The 22,063-nt window shown below is 36.6% G+C and overlaps 1 protein-coding gene across 3 annotated transcripts; it reads left to right on the top strand.

Annotated features, from left to right (window-relative positions):
* The first annotated feature begins 1,722 nt into the window (after positions 1-1,722).
* LOC132118412 (copine-8-like) lies at positions 1,723-18,654 on the top strand. Of its 3 annotated transcripts, none has more exons than XM_059528237.1 (7): positions 1,723-2,444; positions 7,384-7,424; positions 10,199-10,245; positions 17,740-17,843; positions 17,959-17,998; positions 18,402-18,457; positions 18,577-18,654. In XM_059528237.1, the coding sequence occupies exons 1-7, from the start codon at positions 2,368-2,370 to the stop codon at positions 18,605-18,607; spliced, it is 396 nt and encodes a 131-aa protein (XP_059384220.1). In that variant the 5' UTR covers positions 1,723-2,367; the 3' UTR covers positions 18,608-18,654. The 3 variants fall into 3 exon arrangements, 2 of the variants coding, with proteins under 2 accessions (XP_059384220.1, XP_059384221.1); XR_009425895.1 differs by having other exon boundaries at positions 1,757-2,444; positions 17,959-18,119; XM_059528238.1 differs by lacking the exons at positions 18,402-18,457; positions 18,577-18,654 and adding an exon at positions 18,117-18,392 and having other exon boundaries at positions 1,724-2,444.
* Positions 18,655-22,063: the final 3,409 nt, after the last annotated feature.

Below are 22,063 nucleotides of genomic sequence, written 5' to 3'. Positions count from 1 at the left end.
TTTATTTAATCAAAAAAATGTCATGCTTTACAGTTGCACATAGTTTTGTGATGATACATGCATTTATACACTAGCGATTGGTGATATAGTATAAGTCACTTTTGTTGCAGTGCAATAATATAAATAAATAAAAAATTGTATTTTGTGGTTATGGGATTTGGGTGGTTTGGGTGGTTGCAGATATTCTGGTCCCTAGATGTCCCTTCTTTAATAATAAGTCCATGGGACCCCCCCCCCCCCCCATTTCATCCACCACCGGTCTGGTTGTGTTTTTCATGTCAAACGTAGTACTTTAAGCTTAGGAGTTTCTTCACATCTGAACCCCAGGTTTTATGATTCAGGACAGCGATGCTGCCTTCGCAGGAGGAGGGAAAGATGGAGCATTGTTAAGGCAGGTTCAATTTATTTTGTCATGTCATATTCAGTAGACTTTTATATCTGTATTTTGCATCTCTAGAACAACAATCCACGAACTGTCACCATGACTGACACATCACTAATGAGCATATTGTGTATATTCCTGTGTATTTTCATTTCTTCTCTGAAGCTGTAGGTTTCTGGCATCTCAAGGACAGTGGGACACAGGCGGTCTTTTGTATGCAGGTGTAATGAGAGTCGCCCACACCCTGTTTCCCTATCCATCTCTTGCATTGAGTTTGTGACTGGAAGGCTAAGCAGAGATTCACCTCAAAGGACAATTAAATTTCCCTTTAGATGGCTTCCGTTAGAGAGGTTCCTCTCAGCCGAGGGCTCACTTGCTCGGTAACCAAATGGGAACGTATACAAACTGTTTTTCCTCCCTCCCCATCTCCATTCACACACTCTCTTTCTTTTCTGGCCAAGAGGTTCAATGTGCCATCTCCCGAAGGCAATTGAGCAGCGCCGCAGCAGTACTGCCCATCACTAGCCGGTGGGGAAAGCATCCAGAGGATATAACCGTATTCTATCTACTCTGGGCACCAGAGTTTTATTAAAATTAAGGTTAAGTCTGGTCATTTCGAAGATGGCTGGAAACTCAAATTAAATTGACCGAAGGGGATTTAATTACAAAAAAAAAGAATAAAAATACCATGACACTAGCAAGGCTTTGATTCGAAAGTGGCACTAATATATATATATATATATATATATATATATATACACACACACACACACACACACACATACATATTTAGAGATGTTCTATAATATTACCATAGAAGTTGCAACATGGTATCATAGTAATGATATGTTTTTTATAAATATGTTATTATTATTTTATGATAATGCATAGTCCACAGTTGGTTATTTGTTAGTTTACCATGTTTGGGCAATGTAAGTGCATTTAGACATTTGAATCAGTCATTTTGAAAGTTTAAATGTTTGGTAAACTTCTCTTTACGAAAAGCATTGTAGTGGTATATCCTGCTATGGTAATGATAATATTTTGTAATGTGACTGATATATATCAAGTTACTAAGATTTCCTAATTTTTATTCATGTCATTCCATTTTAAGTAGTTTAGACTGTATTTTTGAGCAACTTAAGCCAAGATTTAATCATATGATACCATATATATATATATATATATATATATATATATATATATATATATATATATATATATATATATATATACACAACATACTGATGTGTCAGCAAAACAATAGCCTACTAATTGATAAAAATAGAAAACATTTGTGTTTTTGGTAAATTTAGACAGCATTTATAAACATCATAGATGGGCTTAGATGTTTAAATCGAGCATTTGATGAGCAAAAATGCTGTTTATGCAGACAGCTCACTACATTTTGAGACCGCCATAATGCTTTTCGATTTATCAGCAGATTCAGAACTCGTGTATTGACTTGTGGTGCTGAAGAGTAGGCTACTTGAGTATTTTTGCTATTTATATTGCGCAACATCGACGTTTAACCACAGCTCAGCCGGATTTTAAAAGCCGTGGGCTTTTGGAGGACTGAATATTTGAAAATAGTTTCCCCACTTTCCCCAATAGATTAAACGTCCTCAAAGGTTTCAGATCCATATCTGACACCACGCCTCATAAATATTGGATGGCTTCTGTAATATTAACAATTGATGTCCTCAGTTTAAGTTTTCAAAGCGGAGTCGGAGTGTTCTCGCTGAGGGAGGGCAAGAGGAGGTCCAGTCAGACTCTACCTGCCGATCAAACGCGCGCTGTCTCCTCAGGTGCGCGAGGGGGTCAGACTCAAACGGACCGACGATGCTCGCTCTGCCAAAATTGTAAGGAAAGCCAGATTTCTGCGCCGGTTTGCTGGGTTATATTAAACGTGTGACGCCTGAGACGAGTGAGACACAGGTTTTGGAGTCATTTGAAGACTTATCTCAAACTCCAGAGGAGCTGCAATGGCATCGATCGGGGAGTTTGATCCGTTAAACAGCAGCGTACCTGCCACCAAAATAGAGATTACCGTCTCGTGCAGGTAAGAGCGAATATATCTTATTATAATATCCATAATTCGGTACGTCTTAAAAGCGGTGTGTCTTTTCTCTCTTTGCTTTCGCTGTGAAGGTTTTTTTTTCGTTGGAAAAATGTTAGTAACTATTCAAATGCGTTTGAATTTGGCCATTTAGAAGATGTCAATATACCAAGTGTCTTAAAAAAATACACAAAGCAGCGACTGAGGAGTTGAGCAAAAAAATAAAGTATTGGAAATGAGGAGTAGACTATGCATTTGCGAGACACGTATCATTCTTGCTTGAGGGGAATTTGAGTTTCGTATAAATACCATGGTACATGAATATGGTAATCTTTCAGCACCGTGTTAGGCTATATAGGGCAGCAACAACCATACTCTTACAAAACAGTACTGTGGCAGTACTATGGTACAGTCAGGTAATACCATGATACATGTCAGAAAAACGTGTCAGTACCATGTTACTTCTTCTTTTACATAACCAATAAAAGGGACATGTCCAATATTCAAAATAGTGGTCACTCCATTTTCCGTCCATGTTCCATGTCATTAACTTTGACATATGGTCAATTTAGAATTTTTGATTAGGTCTATATATAGATGCTATATATTGACAGCCATGGGATTACCACATTTTATTTTTTGTAAGGGTTTTAGGTGAATCTGTTTGTCTGAGTCGTCTGTTTGCATTCATGACTTGCATGCTGTGTCTCAAAATCTAGTTCCCTATGTAGACAGCATTTTTTGGCATTGTGCGTAGGTGCATTTCGACCGCCTTTCTTGGTCATATGTGATTTGTGGAGTTAGATGTCATAATTATGTTGATCTTTGAGTCATATTTCATTTTTGTTGTCTATTTTTGCTTAACTTTCATGTTGAAAATAGCTCGTCATTTTCTTCTGCTGCACGTCAAGTCTTTGCTGCCAGAAGAAATTATTGTTTAGAGGCATGTTTAGAGTATTTTGCATTTTATGATTTTTTGCCTTTCATAGAATGTAAATTAAACAAACAGTTATAAAATTCAAAAAACAGTTTAATCTGTGTTAATAAAGGGCAACCTTTTTCAATGCCTGGCTGACCTCTTCCCTTGCTGTGTCCCTCTGGACCGTTCTCTCCTTGTTGGACAGACACCACTGGCAACAAACAACAGCACAGACTCTTTCCTGAATAATGAATGTGTTGACTGCTGATGCTGTCTGTGTGTTTGCATAAAGCCTTCACTTCAGACACTGCTTGCCCAAATATCCAAGGGAGGTCTCTTTATACATGAGACACATCTGCGGCTGCCAGGCTCTGCCCGCTGAGCCTTCAGCGGTAATTTGGCTGAGGTGGAAGATGGGGGCAAGAAAATAGAGCAAGTGGTACCTCATGGTACATATTTCATAGTAGCCTACTGGGATATGAATGCAACAGATCAGGATTTATGAAAAATGAAATACAGCAACGAAATAAACTCCGCTTCTAGATGCCCAGTGGGTTTCTGCTTCACTTTGAGGCAGTGTCTGGTGGCATGACAACTCAGTGGTAAAAGAAAGTGTATCCGGACACAGAGTACAAATGACTTGAGTTTGTGGACTTAATACACTACGTGGCTGAAAGTATATGGACGTCCTGTTCAAATTCTACTGAAGGGAAATATTAAACGAACCAAAAAAACTAAAATGTAAATTTACTGGAATTTTAGGGGCCATCAGGCCGTTCACGATGTGTAGGAGTTTATTATTCATTGCAACAGGTTTGGAGAAATTTAGCATTACATCACATGCTCATCCAATGGCAGTGAATGGGTGCTGTCAGAATGCCGTCCAAACACCTGATGGAAAAACATCACAGTAATTACCAGTAATCTGTAAACTCCAGTCCATCAATGTCTTATGAAGCAATAAACTTGTTTTTCTAAGAAACAAGTTCAAATAATTGCTTCCGGTTAAAGTATGAGTCTTGTATCCATAATATTGCTTTGTTCAGTGAATAATTTGTCTCATCTGTATTTGAAGAGAGATTTGCACAGATCAAGCACTGTTTACAAGCGAAAATAGTCCAAAACAGTTCTAAACATACAGAGGATAACAGGAGATTGATTTTTTTTCACTGTAGAAAGTGTTGTTATGGATTATGGTTTATTATGGATATTTTGGCCGGAAGTGATGGTTTAAGCAACAAACAATTTTTTTTCCAAATATCCTCTAGTGTTCAGCAGAAAAAAATATAGCAAGTTTTTTAATTAGGGTGAGTAACTGATGACCATATTTTCTTTTTGGGTGAATTAATAATTTATTTTACATTTTTAAAAACGTTATTCTACCTACATTTTTGCAGAACTCCAAAAATGAAGTGATGTTTAATTCACTGCATGAAATGCCTGCTAGTAGCAGTAAAACACCAACAATGTTTATTCCTTATCACACAAATTATGTTTACAGGGACAGATTATTATTTAATATACTTACTTTCACATTTTATTGTGCAATAATGTGTTATCAGTTTAAAATACTTTTACTATATATTGCACGATTTGTAAACTAATACATGTTGGCGTGTACATAATCGGCTCCATATGTAAGGCTCTTCTGATTTAGTAAACTTGCTGGGTAGCTCACCTGGTACAGCATTGCACTTGCGATGTGGGGCATCCCACAGAAAATGAGTAATAATCTGGGTTCTGAACTGACATTCTAACTTTGTTGTAATAGTTTGTTGCCCACCAAGGTCCTCAATGGTGTAGGCTACTCATAGAGCCTTCAAGAGAAGCAGACCACTCATTAAAATGATATCTCGAGCCCTTGTGAATTTTAGCGTCAGCTCTTTATACTTGGGGTCCACATACCTTTGGCCATTTTTAATTAGTATTTGGCATGCTAACTGTGCTTTTCTCTAGGAATTAGCGATGAAAGCAACCAGCACTTACAGTTTTGATGGCTTTGAGTTAGTTACCCATATTCAAAACTCCACAGGAAACTATTATGAAGTCACATATGAGCATTCCAAACTGATAACACTTTGCAAGGCAACAAGTTAGTGAAAGAGTGTCGTTCTGTCACCGCATTATGCCGACAAATTGTGGAAGCTGTTCACAGGGGAAGCCAATTCATCAAGGTTGTTTGTCACTGTCAACACAGATTGCAGCAGATGCCGTTGTGTCACTCGATAAGGGAGCGTCTGGAGGGAAACCAGAACAAGGGAATGTGTTGAAGACTCTCAGACCTGGAGATCTTAAAGGATCTGTTGCGTTTGTCAAGAAAAGCCTGTAAATTCCTGTCTTCCCTATCATATTTCATGAAGCAAAGGAAAACATTTTCTCTGTATATTTTTTGAACGTATGACTCAAGCCTGGCAGCATCAGAAAGGAAATTCTATACTGTACTGTCAGGCTGTTTTCCTTTGAGTGAAGATTTCATGGTGTCTTGTTTTAAACAAAGACAGATATGTAGGTCTACTGGGCTGTTTTTGAGTGCGTCAAAGTTTGAATTATATATCAACTGATCTTCATAACTTGATTTGGAGGTTGCTGGCTGACTAGGTGATTTGATTACATCCCATAATAAAATTCTAATATTTGACTAACGTGATGAATGTGCCCAACCATAATGGATGTGAATGCGTAAGTAGAAAGTTTTGCGGTGTGTTATTCCGGTGATCAAGGTCATCACCTAAAACCCAATGACCGAAGCCACACGGTATGTTAAGGGATCCCCCTCAGTAAGGTGCACGTGAAAGCGCTCCCTGTTGAGATGCCAGAGCTTCAGGACCTGTTTATTCGGGGTTAAAACGTCACAGCTGGCGTCACACCAGATGTCAGGCAATACCTCCTCTTGCTCCGAGCCGCATCCTGCAGACTAGAGATGGAATCGATTCTCTGCTCAGTCGGATGGATTAATGTGCTCTCTGTTGTACTTCCCTAGCCTTTTTTCTATTCCTCTATCTATTTATTCCACAAACACAATTCTCCTGTGCGAGAGTATCTATGGGTTCCTGTTACTGGCCATCCATCATGTCCTTTTTAACGTGGTCTGGTCTTTAAATTTAAATGCACCGTCAGAGACCAATAACAGACTGATGGATGGAAACTCAAAAGTGAAATAGATGTTGTTGCCGTCGGAACAGTTATGAAACATTACTTTTGATCAACAGTCTTTGTTAAAAGATATTTCTTTTGACAGAGTTGAGGTCCATTTAAAAAAGCCAATTAACTTCTGTAGCGTGATTCATTTTGAATCGAAACAAGATATGGAATGAGAAAAATGTGGGACGAGACTTGATTTTATCTGGCTGTTATATGCCAGAGTCGTGTGATTGAAAAGGAAGAATTAATCTGCAACGGAAAGTCATTTTGGAGAACTCCAAATTATTACATTTGGATAAAAGATTATAAAGACAGATACATTTTTCTTTATAATGGCATACCTAATGAATCATCAAGACCACGAGAATGCATTAAAAAGTAAAAAAATCCACGTAAAGTTCCTTATATATGCTGATAATTATAAATATATATATATATAATGTTTAATTTCTCATAAATTATTTCCATTTAAATAAATTCATAATAATAAAAATAAAATCTTATTTATTATCAAAGGAACTACTGTTTTCAAGTCTCTATATCTGTTTTCAACTAAAAGGCCACAAGGCAGCTGTATTATTAATTAGAATAAAAACATAAATGGGTCAGTTTGGATTTCATGTGTTCTTGTAATGTTCCTGACCTTCATTATTGATGTTTGTCAGGAGAAACCTCAAGCCTGATCCGACCTGAGCATCAACGAGTCTCTTTGTTCACACAGGACAAACATAGAAGCTGCTTTTGTTTCTGTGTAACCATCTGTTCTAACTAAGCACAATAAAACAATCTCCTCTAGCTAGGTTTTGTTGGTTTATTATTGCCAGCAATTATTTTGTTCTGTCTGCGTTGTGCTTGAGAATCTCTGTGTTTCTGTTTCTCCAGGAATTTGCTGGATGTGGATACGTTCTCAAGGTCAGCGCCAGGTAAGTCCTGCTCCTTGATTATGTGAGGCTTGACACAAGTAGTCTGTGTGAATAATACATTATCATAATAATCATACTGTTTATGCATTAGATATGCACAGTATGCCGATTTTCTGTATTATGCATGAAATACCTGCTTTTTTGCCAAAAATATTGACATGTACAACAAAGGTGCTGTGTACTGTATCCCACATTGCAGTATGCTTAACAGTGTGATGGACTGAAACTATATATCTTATTGCTTCCTTGATCTATTATTAAATAGGAGCTTACAAGAAATTGTATTTAATATTTAAAAATAAAATTAATTTGTAGTATTATATGTATTTTAAAAAAAACATTTTGCTGTGCTAAAAATGAAATGTGATCAGGTCATATGACAACATTGTCATGCACTATGAATTTCTTCTTGTTTTAAAATGTGTTCTAACTATTTTGAAAGAATATTGTGTACTGCACAGTAGGAAAAATTTTTATTAAAACTTGTCTGGTGTCTCAAACATCTGCATGCATAAGCTTTAATATAACTCAGATTTTGCATTTACATATTCATTTAGAGCTTTTTGATTTTCTTGATGGACTAATGAGCATATAATAATTCTGACTGAGTTGTATTTACTATTCTTAAGGGTAATAAAATAGTCAACTTGCATGATAATATAAACATGGCCAAATTTTATTACTGCATTATTCAAAGTTTTTTTTTCTCTCTGTCTCTCAGAGGGTCAACCACTGAGCAGAAACACAAAGCATTTTCCCTTCCCAAATGATGTCAGTAGCCATGAATGCTATTCACATGAATTATTTTGCTGTTGCCTTGAAAACAAGTGGGAAGGTTTTGGATGAGTTATTCATGGCTATTTGGTATGTGAAGCTATTGCTGAAAGTGTTGTACCCTTAGGGCACATCTTTTTTTTCCTACTGCTTTTTCAAGTAGTATCAAAGGGACTACTTTCCTTCCAAAGTAATCTCTGAGTTGAAAAAAAGCTTGCCATTTTAAACCTGCCTTAGTCAGAGAAGCCAAAATTATAACATTTATTAATCCTTCACCCTAATGCTCACAGCAATCAAATGCTTGACTGACATCTGAGTTGCCATAATTTGCACTGAGAGTTATTCTAAATCAGTTCCTCTGTTTATCTGGCAAAGGTCATACCTGAATAGGTGTCTCTACTCTTCCTGAAATGCTTTTTGTGCTGTCCATGTAATTTATGTAAAATCGTTAAACATTAGCCGTCCCAGTGTAGTTAGTGCAGATTTTTCGAGGAGTTGAAAATAATGAATGTGGTCCGTCTCATCTCGTTTATTCGTAATGCCCTACTTCGAGTAACATTTGCATCTTGAAAAACAAGAAATGATATTTTGGAGTAATTTTGTTTTGCTAGTTATGTCAAAATTCCTGGGCCATGAATTCTCAGGGGAAAAAGACAATTGTGTCTATTGAGTGTTAACTGATATAATTAACAGGATACTTATTTGCATACAGGATACTTATTTTGAACTTGTTTACAATACATGGCCTAATTTACTGCATAATACTAAATACATAAACATCCATTTTGTTTTTATAATTAGAATTTCAGCCAATTCACATATCCCCATTCATAACCATTACATTTCAATAAAGATTATATATAGTAATTTAAATATATAATATTTATGATTTAATTATTATTCTAAAAATATAATATAATGCATGTATATATATATATATAGAACAAAATTATAAACGCAACACTTTAGTTTTTGCCCCCATTTTTCATGAGCTGAACTCAAAGATCAAAGACATTTTCTATGTCCACAAAAGGCCTATTTCTCTCAAATATTGTTCACAAATCTGTCTAAATCTGTGTTAGTGAGCACTTCTACTTTGCCGAGATAATTCATCCACCTCACAGGTGTGGCATATTAGGATACTGATTAGACAGCATGATTATTGCACAGTTGTGCCTTAGACTGGCCACAATAAAAGGTCACTCTAAAATGGCATATGATATAATATATTATATATATATATATATATATATATATATATATTAAAAATATGAAATAATTCAGAACATAAATTTAAATCAAAATTAAAATATTCTTTCACTTTCAACCTTATGAAGTGGTTTTCATTTTAATGCAGATTTTATTAATATCCTGATCCTCACATTTTAGCCAGAAACAATAATGGTTTAATTTGAGAAGGATCATTTTCGAATGAATGAATGAATAAATAAATATTAATTCAGACACAAATAACAGTTTTTCTGAGAATGAATCTCATGTTACAATTTTTCTCAGTGAGATTCATAACTGATTGCTCTTTAACAAATCTTTTGACGATAGCAGGAGGTCTGCGAGCAGATTGCAGAGCAAATGTTCAAGTCCAAATTCTTAGGCTCGAATTTTAATATTTTCGCCAAAAGCCAGGAGACATTTCGGACATTTCCTCAAACTACCTCCAACAGTCCATTTGTTGGTCAGAGCATTTCCTGTTTGGACTCCTCTTGATTTAGTGGAGTAATTGATGAGTTAGATTCTCACATCTGCTGCTCCACACTTAGACTTAACAGGCCTGGAATTTTACTAATACTCCATACTGGTCACAGGTAGGCACTTCTCCAAGCCATTTTCTAATTTAGATGGTAAGATGAAGCGCTCAGTGAAGCACCTCCATTAGCTTCATTTAAGGGAACTCACTGTGCACATGCTGCAAGTGCTTTTTATCAATTTATTGATTGTTTCCCTCAGTGTTTGACCATTATTTTTCCTTTTTCTCTTTACAGTGGTTGTGTTGTATGTTCAAGGAATTGGTACTAAGGAGTGGAGAGAGGTTAGTATGCTTTTTATAGGTTATACAGTATGAGCAGAACATATAGTGCTCAGCATGTTCATTTTTAACCTTTTGAAAAACTGTATTATCAATTAATATGGTCCATTGGCCACAACTATAGAAGCTGCAATCAGGAAACAATTTGCAGTTATATTGATGTGATCCATTGCTGTACCTTTAGATCCACCATTAAGTTTTCTTTTCTTTTCTTCAGTTCTGTGTATTATCAGATTGTAGTGTCTATCAGTCGGTGTTTTCCTCCATCTCCCTCCTCTATCTGTTCTTGTGTGGATGTTCTGTTTTTCTTTTTCTTTTCTTATGTGCATTCTTTTATATTCCTTCCAGATAAATCTCACAAGTATGTTTCTTTTAGAAACAATATCCATAAACTTGCAAAAGCTTTTAATTACAAAACATGAAATATTACTATTGTTATTTTCTAAGTTGGATTTTTTTCTATATATACACACACTACCCTTCAAAACTTTAAGAAATTTTTCACTCATTGTTATATTGCATTCATTTGCTAAAATCATTTAAGTTCATTTTTTCCTCATTAATGTACACACAGCACCCCATATTGACAGGAAAACACAGAATTGTTGACATTTTTGCACATTTGTTAAAAAAGAAAAACTAAAATATCACATGGTCCTAAGTATTCAGACCCTTTGCTCAGTATTTAGTAGAAGCACACTTTTGATCTAATACAGCCATGAGTCTTTTTGGGAAAGATGCAACAAGTTTTTCACACCTGGATTTGGGGATCCTCTGCCACTCCTCCTTGCAGATCCTCTCCAGTTCTGTCAGGTTGGATGGTAAACGTTGGTGGACAGGTCTCTCCAGAAATGCTCAATTAGGTTTAAGTCAGGGCTCTGGCTGGGCCATTCAAGAACGGTCACGGAGTTGTTGTGAAGCCACTCCTTCGTTATTTTAGCTGTGTGCTTGGGGTCATTGTCTTGTTGGAAGGTGAACCTTTGGCCCAGTATGAGTTCCTGAGCACTCTGGATAAGGTTTTCATCCAGGATATCCCTGTACTTGGCCGTATTCATCTTTCCCTCGATTGCAACCAGTCGTCCTATCCCTGCAGCTGAAAAACACCCCCGCAGCATGATGCTGCCACCTCCATGCTTCACTGGGTGGGACTGTATTTGGACAGGTGATGAGCAGTGCCTGGTTTTCTCCACACATACCACTTAGAATTAAGGCCAAAAAGTTCTATCTTGGTCTCATCAGACCTGGGGGCTTTCGTGTGTCTTCCATCAGGCCACTCAGCCATAAAGCCCCGATTGGTGGAGGGCTGCATTGATGGTTGACTTTCTACAACTTTCTCCCACCTCCCGACTGCATCTCTGGAGCTCAGCCACAGTGATCTTTGGGTTCTTCTTTACCTCTCTCACCAATGCTCTTCTCCCCCGATAGCTCAGTTTGGCCGGACGGCCAGCTCTAGGAAGGGTTCTGGTCATCCCAAACGTCTCCAATTTAAGGATTATGATGGCCACTGTGCTCTTAGGAACCTAAAGTGCAGCAGAATTTTTTTTGTAACCTTGGCCAGATCTGTGCCTTGCCACAATTCTGTCTCTGAGCTCTTCGTGCAGTTCCTTTGACCTCATGATTTTCATTTGCTCTGACAAGCACTGTAAGCTGTAAGGTCTTATATAGACAGGTGTGTGGCTTTCCTAATCAAGTCCAATCAGTATAATCAATCACAGCTGGACTCAAATGACGGTGTAGAACCATCTCAAGGATGATCAGAAGACATGGACAGCACCTGAGTTAAAAATATGAGTGTCACAGCAAGGGTCTGATACTTAGGACCATGTGATATTTCAGTTTTTCTTTTTTAATAAATGTGCAAACATATCAACAATTCTGTGTTTTTCTATCAATATGGGGTGCTGTGTGTACATTAATGAGAAAAAAAAGAGAACTTAAATGATTTTAGCAAATGAATGCAATATAACAATGAGTGAAAAATTTAAGGGGGTCTGAATACTTTCCGTACCCACTGTAAGTACATTAGTATGATTTGATGAAAAATTAATTAAAAGTATTTTTCAGGTGTTCTTCTACTGAAATGCTGTATTTATTAATTGAAAATTATAAAGTAAAAACTAAACTAAACTAAACAAAAATGCATGTGGTGCTTTATTTTTTATAGTACAAAGTTACAAATTTGTTCCATTTTATTGACCACTTTGAATTTACTGAAGAAAAAAAATCTTGAAGGAAATCACATTGAAAAGTTCACTGTCAAAAAGAAAGAAAAAAATCTGTATTGTGGATCTGATTGCAGAAGCTTTATTAAACAAAAGGAATATGGTCAAAAACACAGGGCAAAACATGCAAACTGAAACAGATATCACACAATAAGCACAGATGAGCTGACACTACCAAACTGAAAACACAAGGAAAGTAAGACATCAAACAAGGTACAGGTGAACATAATCAACCATTGATCAATTATTACAAACTGGCAAATGAAACTAAGGAAACCGGATCGAAATACAGGAAGAGAGATTAACACAGAATGACACTCATAAAATTAGTAGAAATTACAGAAATTGTTATGCCATGTTAAATGGATAAAAACAAAGAATTTGTTTCCAGTGCTGAACTGTCCCATTGGCTGTGCTTTTGGGTGTTTTATTGCCTCCCAGTGTTCTAAAATCATCATGACCCTTTTGGCAGAATTGTAAATCCAGCTATTAATTGTATCCCACCGCATCGACAGGGTTTGACTATACAGTATATATATATATATATATATATATATATATATATATATATATATATATAGTACAGACCAAAAGTTTGGACACACCTTCTCATTCAAAGAGTTTTCTTTATTTTCATGACTATGAAAATTGTAGATTCACACCGAAGGCATCAAAACTATGAATTAACACATGTGGAATTATATATGGTATTATATACATAACAAAAAAGTGTGAAACAACTGAAAATATGTCATATTCTAGGTTCTTCCACCTTTTGCTTTGATTACTGCTTTGCACACTCTTGGCATTCTCTTGATGAGCTTCAAGAGGTAGTCACCCTAACTGGTCTTCCAACAGTCTTGAAGGAGTTCCCCCGAGAGATGCTTAGCACTTGTTGGCCCTTTTGCCTTCTGTCTGCGGTCCAGCTCACCCCTAAACCATCTCGATTGGGTTCAGGTCCGGTGACTGTGGAGGCCAGGTCTTCTGGCGCAGCACCCCATGGTCAAATAGCCTTTCATGCCTTCAGTGTGACTCTACAATTTTCATAGTCATGAAAATAAAGAAAACTCTTTGAATGAGAAGGTGTGTCCAAACTTTTGGTCTGTACTGTATATATATATATATATACAGTTCGCTATGTCATTTGTGTGGAAGTATTTCGAAATCTGTGAGTAAGACACGGGCAGCCCAGGGCCGGATTAACCATACGGGCAACTGGGCAATTGCCCAGGGGCCCAAGACCTCTAAAGGGCCCAGGGCAGCAAGGGCACGAGCAAAATACTGTATCTGGTAATCTCCCGCTTTACATTAAACAAACTGTCAACACGGGCTTTTGCGCTGCACAGAGAGACGCTGCGCTGCCTATGACTTTGAACGTGAGTTGAGAGCGGTTGAGAGTCAGTCTCATGCGGAATGACCAATGAAGAGAGGGCCTCAAGTTAAGACCCTCTCCTCATTGGTCAGTCCGCATGAGGTTGGTCAAATGTTACGCCGAGCGGGTTACGTCAGGCGTTGCTACAACAGAAAAAAATCTGACATGGAGAAGCTAAATGGGAGCGCGAAGCGGAAATTAAAAAAGGAAAAGGACATCAGAAACGCAGAAAATGTAAAGTATATACCTATAATAGGTAATTTCTTCACTCCTGTTAATGTTGCCGACAGTTCTTTTAAGTCAGCTTCCGTCAACGACGAGGACAACTCAGCTAGCCAGGACTTTTCTACAAGATGCCAAATGAAAGCAAACATGCACTTCCTCATTATTTAGGATTAAAATTGTGTGTTTTGCCAGGTTTTGTAGTATTTATTTTTATCTTGTCTTCTAGAGAGAAATTGTGTCACAGACACGGCTCTGCACTTTCTGTTTTAGCTATTGGACATGAACTTGTTAGTGGCCTTGATTTTGAAGATGTTATACTGTACACCAGTTTGCACAGTCAAAGTCCAGAAAAAAGCCATTGTAAGATGTGTTTGCCAAATGAAGGCATTTCAAATTCAAACATGCACTTCCTCATTATTTAGGACTAAAATTGTGTGTTTTGCCAGATTATGTAGCATTTATTTCTGTCTTGTCTTCTTCAGAGAAATTGACAGATTTCTAAATGTTTATGTAGCACTACAATGTTTAACTGGTTAATTGTGCTGTGATATGTTGTTGTTCTATTTTAAAACAAGTTAAAATGAGCTTAGGATAAAAATGTTTATGAGCAGATAACAGTGATACTGCATTTTATTTATTTATTTTTTCCTTGAGGTGCCAGCTTTATTAAAATGCTGTATATTGTTGTGGATGGAAAACTGGCAGATTTCAAATTGTTTGTGTTGGACTAATAACTTGATTGCCTTGTTGAATTCTGAGGAAACAGGGTCACCCTGTCAGGGTGATTTCTGCTTAAAATGAGCTGAGGACCAAAATGTTTCTTGATGTGTTGTCTGTGGTCTTCTGTTATAGCTATATCAATTCAATGCATTTCTATTGGGAATAAATGTTGTTAAATAAACAATGGTTTGAAAGTGGTTGCTTATTTATTCATTTTTGTGAAAATGGAGGATATTTCCCTCCCTCTCAATGTAGTGGGTCAATTTTACCAGATTATACAGATGCTGATGTGTTTTGTTTTCATAGCATCATATGTGAGTGAATGTCTTTGATAGGGGACATAGTAGTGCATTTTGTAGTTCTATGAGCATTTAAATATTTGTAAATCAAAATACACCTGATGACAGTTAGAATTTGAAGTATTGAGTATATTTACAGTATATTACAGTAATATATTCTGTATATGACCATATTATGGTGATCCTGGGGTCGTGATGATGGGGCCCTTGAATATTGTTGCCCAGGGTACAACAAAGTGTTAATCTGGCCCTGGGGCAGCCGATCAGCTCTGGAAAATGCTGGGCTTCATGTCTGAGGCACAGATAGCAGGAAGCGATCAGCCGTTGGTGTACTGGCGCACAAATAAGAGTCCCTTTTCTGTGCACTGCACACTAAAGCTGCGCGAGCATATACTGTACCGGTCCGCACCCTGAACACGAGTAGACCGTGAAGAGATGTTCAGATCAACTTCTGACGTGTTGGATGAGAAACGAAACGGACTAAACTGAGACACAACTTTTTTTTTTTTTCTGTAAATTAGAACATACACGTTTGAAAAGCCAGAAATAAACGTCAGTTCTGTATAAGATGATTATTTTTATTTTACCTTAAAATTACATCGACTTAATTTGATTTAAAAATCACCTGCTGTAGCACACTGAGAAAAAAGTGTTTCATTCATCCAATTAAAAAAATTTAGGGTAATGATTCACATCTATATTTTTTTACTTGAGACAATAGTTATTTATTTTTCATTGGCTCAAGTTAAAAAAAATATAGATGTGAATCATTAACCTAATTTTTTTTTTTAATTGGATGAATGAAAACACTTTGCATCTTTGTTTTATTCGCACCAACATTGTTTGATTTTAACATTTTGGAATCATCTATTTATATAGCATACTTTTATCTAGTCTCACTGGTAAAGACCTTTTTTTTTTATTTAAAACCAAATTTAAAAACTAAAATACTGAATGCTGATTAAGAAACATTGAATGTGTGTTGATTGTGTTGTTTGGACTGTAGAACAATGCAGTTATTGCCTTAAATTTCACATGGTTACAGTTAATCTTTAAATTTAAGGCCAGTTCTCTGTAGTTTCAGCCCAATTAAAAAACAAAAGTTAATGTCTGTACCATCTATGTTTGTATTGAATGTAGGCTACTTACTGCAGTTACTGCTGTTAATTTCAGATGGTTGCAGTTATTGTTTTCAATAGCCAAAAGCCAGTTTGGCCTATTAAATACAAAATAAACATCTTGTTTATGCACACTTTCCTTCTTTCTTGTTTGTTGCTTAAAGATAAAAAAAAAAAAAAATCGGTATCGGAATCGGCCATGAAAAATCATGATCGGTGCATCCCTAATTGGAAGTTTGAGGAATGCAGCGAGCACTCTGGGCTTCTCTAGAGATATCTCGCTCTCCAGATGGCATCATGAAATATTCACTGTACTTTTATATAGCTGCCATGTATCTGGACCAGTGGCTTTCTCTGCATGCATATCAACACTTAAGTGCCCACTCACATTACAAGTACCTCCAAAAGCAAGCATAGCAACTGCATTATAAACAGCCAGCTTCCCTAAAAAGATAATGCAGCAATCAACGGTCAAGGACCGATCGGCTCCAGGAACTTCTCCAGGAGCAGATAATAGAAAGCGTGGTTACTAAGTTGATAGGTGGGATTATGTGTCTGGGGTGTTGAGAACATGATCTTGGGTCTGAATCTGAGTCAGGAATCAATAGTTCATTACTCAGTGCCGTCGGTGAGCTCCAGCAAGGACTCCTGCCCAATGGGAATTACTGTCTGATTGCTTCAGGGATGTGTACGTTGGCAGGAAGCTGTAGGAGCTCACACTGAGCTGCTATTCCTGCCCCACATTCATGCAGAGCTCAGGCTGCTGTTGAGTCTGCCGAGAGAAGGGAAGTCTGAGGGCTGATTTTACCTCTGATAATGAAAATATGATCATAGCAACTGTTATTATGCTTTGGCACATCAGTAATTCCTTCTGTGCAGATTTTACATGCTGCTGAGTGATTAACATCAACTTCTTTTATGCTTTTCTGTTCTATTAATCTCAAATGTCAAGTGGCATTTATTATATTATTCTTTACTGTATACAAGTTTTGTCAAGAAAAATGTGTTTACTACATTAACTGTAACTACATTATAGTGTTGAGTGTGTCAGATCAGTGGGAACCAGATTCCTCCACGAAATAAAAAAATAAAAGAGGATATTTTGACTTTTTTTTTTAACAATTCTGAGTTCATATCACAGAATTCTAACTTTGATTCTTGCATTTTTGAGAAGAGAAAAAACTAACAAACAGTTGCGAAATGTATAGTCAGAAAAAAAAATAGGACCAGAATGCTCAATTATTGGGAAAAAAAATAGGTCATTTGTAACTTTTATTTCACAATTTTGACTTTGATTCTTGCATTTTTAAGAAATAGAAAAGGGGGCAAAAAATCTTTAAGGGAAACAAAAACAATTAGAAAAATATTACATAAAAAAGGCCAAGCATATTCTTTCACTAATATATTGGGCTGAGAAAAATTGACTTCACCTTCAAAGCCTGTTTTGCACCCAATTTGTGGAGAATAAATTATATATTATGTTTTTATTATCTAGCCAAGGAAACATTTAATCTAATGATGCATCTTTCATTCTTATTTAGTTTGGTCGAACAGAAGTGATTGACAACACTCTCAACCCGGACTTTGTGAGGAAGTTTGTCCTGGATTACTTCTTTGAAGAAAAGCAGAACCTTCGGTTTGATGTGTAAGTGGATGACAACACTTTTCTGCCTTTAGTTTCAGAAAATAAATAAATAAATTAGACAGTGATAAAATGCTTTTTAGACATTCACTTTCAATCTTTTGCTTATTTGACATAGTTACAATGTGGACTCCAGAAGCTCAAACATCTCAAAGCATGTAAGTAAACACTAAAGTTCCACATGCTGTGCTAATGGATAGACAAGTCACGATGCAGTGCCTGCAAGTTTTACTCTGTTGATTTAATCTTCTCTGCTACAATGGACGTGGATGACAGAAGGTACAAGCTGTAAATGAGTGTAATTTATCCATTGCTTGTTTTCTGTCATGCCAAAAATAGTTACAAAGAGAATGCAATTTGTTTTTTGAGTTCTCATTCTTTGAAAAAAAAAGAAAAAAAAGCCCAGACCCTCTGCATCTTTTAAATCTGCATGAAAGAGTCTGTCGTAGTCCTCAAAGTCTCGTCTTGTTTTTCTGTTGTTTTTCTCTCTCTCTTTTTTTTTTTTTGCTCGCTTTTTTGTATGCATTTCCATGTCATTGATTCACCCCTTCCATTGCTTAGAGTTTCATCAGCCAGGCCTCACCTGTCTTTATACTCAGTGACATACAGTATCCAAGGTGAGTCCTCATACCATCTTTCTGAGATTTTCCAGACGGGACTGCCACTGCTGATTTGTGTCTTCTGGAGCAGGAACCCCACAGTACTGTGATTACCTTCATTGTTTTGTCTCCCACAGTCCTTCCTCGGCCAGACCTTCTGCACTCTAGGAGAGATTATTGGGTCCTCTGGGTCAAGACTGGAGCGGGTGCTTTCGTAAGTCTTTGATTATTTTCCACCCTTGATACGACGTTGAAGAAGAAACAGTACCATGGAAACAGTTCTTTAAAAGTTCTCCAAATCCTATGGGGCCTCTATTCAGGCCACAGATTTAACCACATGGAAGACATAAGTTCATCTGGCATTGCATGGTCCAGCTGAGCTCATTTATATAGCAAGTGCTCTCATGACGATTATAAGACAAAAGGGTTGATAAATTGGTCTTTTTCGTGCAGCTCACGGTTTGAAATCCTTTTACGCTCTTCAGCTCTTTGACGGCGCTTCTAAAGTCAATGCTTTTAACCGCAGTCGAGGTGCTTGTTTGGGGTTTCTCAGTGTAGCAGACCTTCTGTGTCCATATCAATCCAGAGTAGGTCTGTGTATGAATAGATCCCAAAGCTTTGGCGAGGGGTTAAAAAGGGAAACTAATTAAGCTTCGGCTCGAGTAAGGACGGCACTCTGGTGACTGGGGCATTTTAACATTAAGATACAGGCTTCCACTGTCCAGCATATCTGGGTCACATCAATGATCTATTTCAGTAGCACAAAATAGGGTGTCTGGATGATGCTTGCATTTGGTCTTGCAGAAGAAGCACATTTTTCTTGTCATTTTACAGAATCATGTGTGATTTTGCCAAATGACATGCCATTTACAGAAAGCCTCAAATGTTGTTTTATATGATGACATGAGTGTTTTTGAAGTATTATTTATATACAATTATAGTATTTATTAGTATCTTGAATGAATTCCTTTTTAAATTTTTTGAAAGTTCAGTTTAGTAATTTTTTATGTGCTTTTATTTTTTATATTTTTTTTGTTTCAAGTTTTAACTTTACATTTAAATGTATATGTTTTTATGTTTTTCATCTAATATTTGTTTTATTCATTTATTTATATTTTATTTTATTTCAAGTTTATTTTAGTTACTGTTTTTTATACGTTTAGTTAAAAACAACAACCTTTGATATGAAATAAAAATGTATGATTGAAGCAGTTTTTAACTGCTTTGTTTCAGTTGTAAATTTCGTTTAGGGTTTTTAGGTTTTTCAATGTAATATTAATATTTTACTTAACAGCTTTACTTTAGTTACTGAAAATGTTTTTATAAGTTAACAATAACAATACTGGATATGAAAACACGATTAATGCTGCTTGTACAAGTGAAATCTGAATATATAAAAAAGTTTCAAGTCACTTTATTTCAGTTGTAATTTTTGCCTTCATTTTTTTACTTTCTTTACAGCTTTACAGAAATTAATGAAAATTATTTCCAGTAGTTTTAGTTAACAATAACAATACTAGATATGAAGTAAAATTTAATCTGAAATCTGAATATATGAAAGGTTTTAAGTCACTTTATTTCAGTTGCTATTTCCATTAAGGTTTTTTTTTTTACTTATGTTACTTATGTATAATTTGTTTATATATATATATTTTTTTTACTTACTTTACAGCTTTACGTCAATTACATCAATTTTTAATAGTCAACAATAAAGACAATGGATTACATGCTGTATAAAGCAAAAACATGCAATTAAAGTGTTGAAATTCAAAATTTATATGCTTTTCCATAATGGGGCTCAAGTGATTGGAATATAAGCTGTTTTAAGTCACTTTTAATAAGAAAGCAAACTGAAAAACATTGAAGATATGGCTAGACAGTGTGACTAAACCCCTTAAGAACATTAAAAAATAGTTTGTAAGTCCCTTCCATCAGCTGTTTTTACCCCCGAAGAACATGACAGGCGCTGTGCACGCGCTCTGTATCGCAGCATGGTCGACGGGGAGCTTTTTGCGAATGCGTCTGATGGTGACTCGGCATGGGGCAAAAAACACTAAATGGGCCGTCTCCTTTTGGCCTTTGTGTCACGCTTTCTGCTGTGCTGTGCAAGCGGCGAGCAGCGGATTAGGAAAAAGGTTGGCGGCAATAGGCATATTTTAGTAGGTCAGCCCGTCTCTCTAAAGAGCTAGTGGGCAGATACTGTAACACACTGGGCTGGAAGTGTGGAGGAAGAGGTACTACTCTATTACCTGCTGGTTTCTATGGCAACCCACCAAGACTAGTGGCTTTTCAATTACATAGCACTGCATTTGGGCAAATACATCTAATTCCCTCTGTTTTCGCAAGATAAGGCCAGGGAGTCCTAAGGACAAGAGATGCCATGGGAGGTTCGGAGATGGGGATTTGAGGTTCCGTGCCACATTCGGGGACCCTTCGGGCTAGATTTTTCTCCAGCCTCATTTCCACATGTGAGCGTGATGGATTTGTGGAGAAAATGTGCTTGGATAGAAGAGAGCCATATACTGTCAGGCTGAGCAAAATATTTTTAGACAACCTGGTTTCGGTCCAGGAATGTTTGAGATGAGAGAATGTAAAATGCTTTACAATAACAAGACCGAGTGTCAATATTTCAGCTCTGGCTTCTATTTGCCACATGTGAGTTTTGAAAATATGTCAGATAAGCTCCAAAAATAAATCATGCCATGCAGGTAGGAAGGTGGGTAATTTGTCATTGGTCACTGTTGAAAAACAAATTACCTAATGTTACGCCCATGCGTTTTTCTACACACTCTATCAATCTATTTCATACGTAATTCGCTATTTAACTCTCTACCCACCACACACACACACACACACACACACACACACACACACACACACACACACACACACACACACACACACACACACACACACACACAGAGACAAACTGAGCTTCTAATTAGTTAAAAAGAAAGCAATATCACTGAAAATACCCTCAGTGTTGGAGACATTCATCATAGTTGCAGCGCTGTCACAGGTTTACAATGAGATGTATGAGGGTGAAGTGTGTCCAGATAAACTGCCAAACACACTACTGTCAGTGTACTGATGGCTATCACACTTACACATCACTAGCTCAAATGGATTTTCACACTCCATTGCATGGAAAACAATTACATGTTCAGTACACTACGGATTTTTGACACATTAGACATCTGTTGTGCATTAAAAATATATTATATAAATTAACATTACTTAAAATAAATATATACAATTTATATGTTATGTATGTATTGTCTACTCTAGTCAACAACCAGTACATTGGATATATAGGCCAACTTTTGGCTCATATTTAGCTATTTTATAGGTGACATTCATGTGGCTCGGTATGATGAGTCACTGATGGTCAGTACACACAGTAATTAGTGGTAAATACTCTATGAACAAACCAATAACTAAGTATTATAAGTTGTGCTGTACTGTTTATGCTATAAATGAGATGTTAGATGTCCTTGAGGAGAGGACCATTACAGTTGCATTGAAGAATGGATCTGAGCCATCTTTAGAGACCAGAATATCATAGAGTCTTGCTCTTTTGACTTAAACAATATAGTAAAACCCTAGCAGGGCTGTACGTTAACT

Source organism: Carassius carassius, chromosome 37, assembly GCF_963082965.1.
Source record: "Carassius carassius chromosome 37, fCarCar2.1, whole genome shotgun sequence".
NCBI classification, from domain to species: Eukaryota; Metazoa; Chordata; class Actinopteri; order Cypriniformes; family Cyprinidae; genus Carassius; species Carassius carassius.
This window is presented reverse-complemented; position numbering and strand designations above follow the sequence as displayed.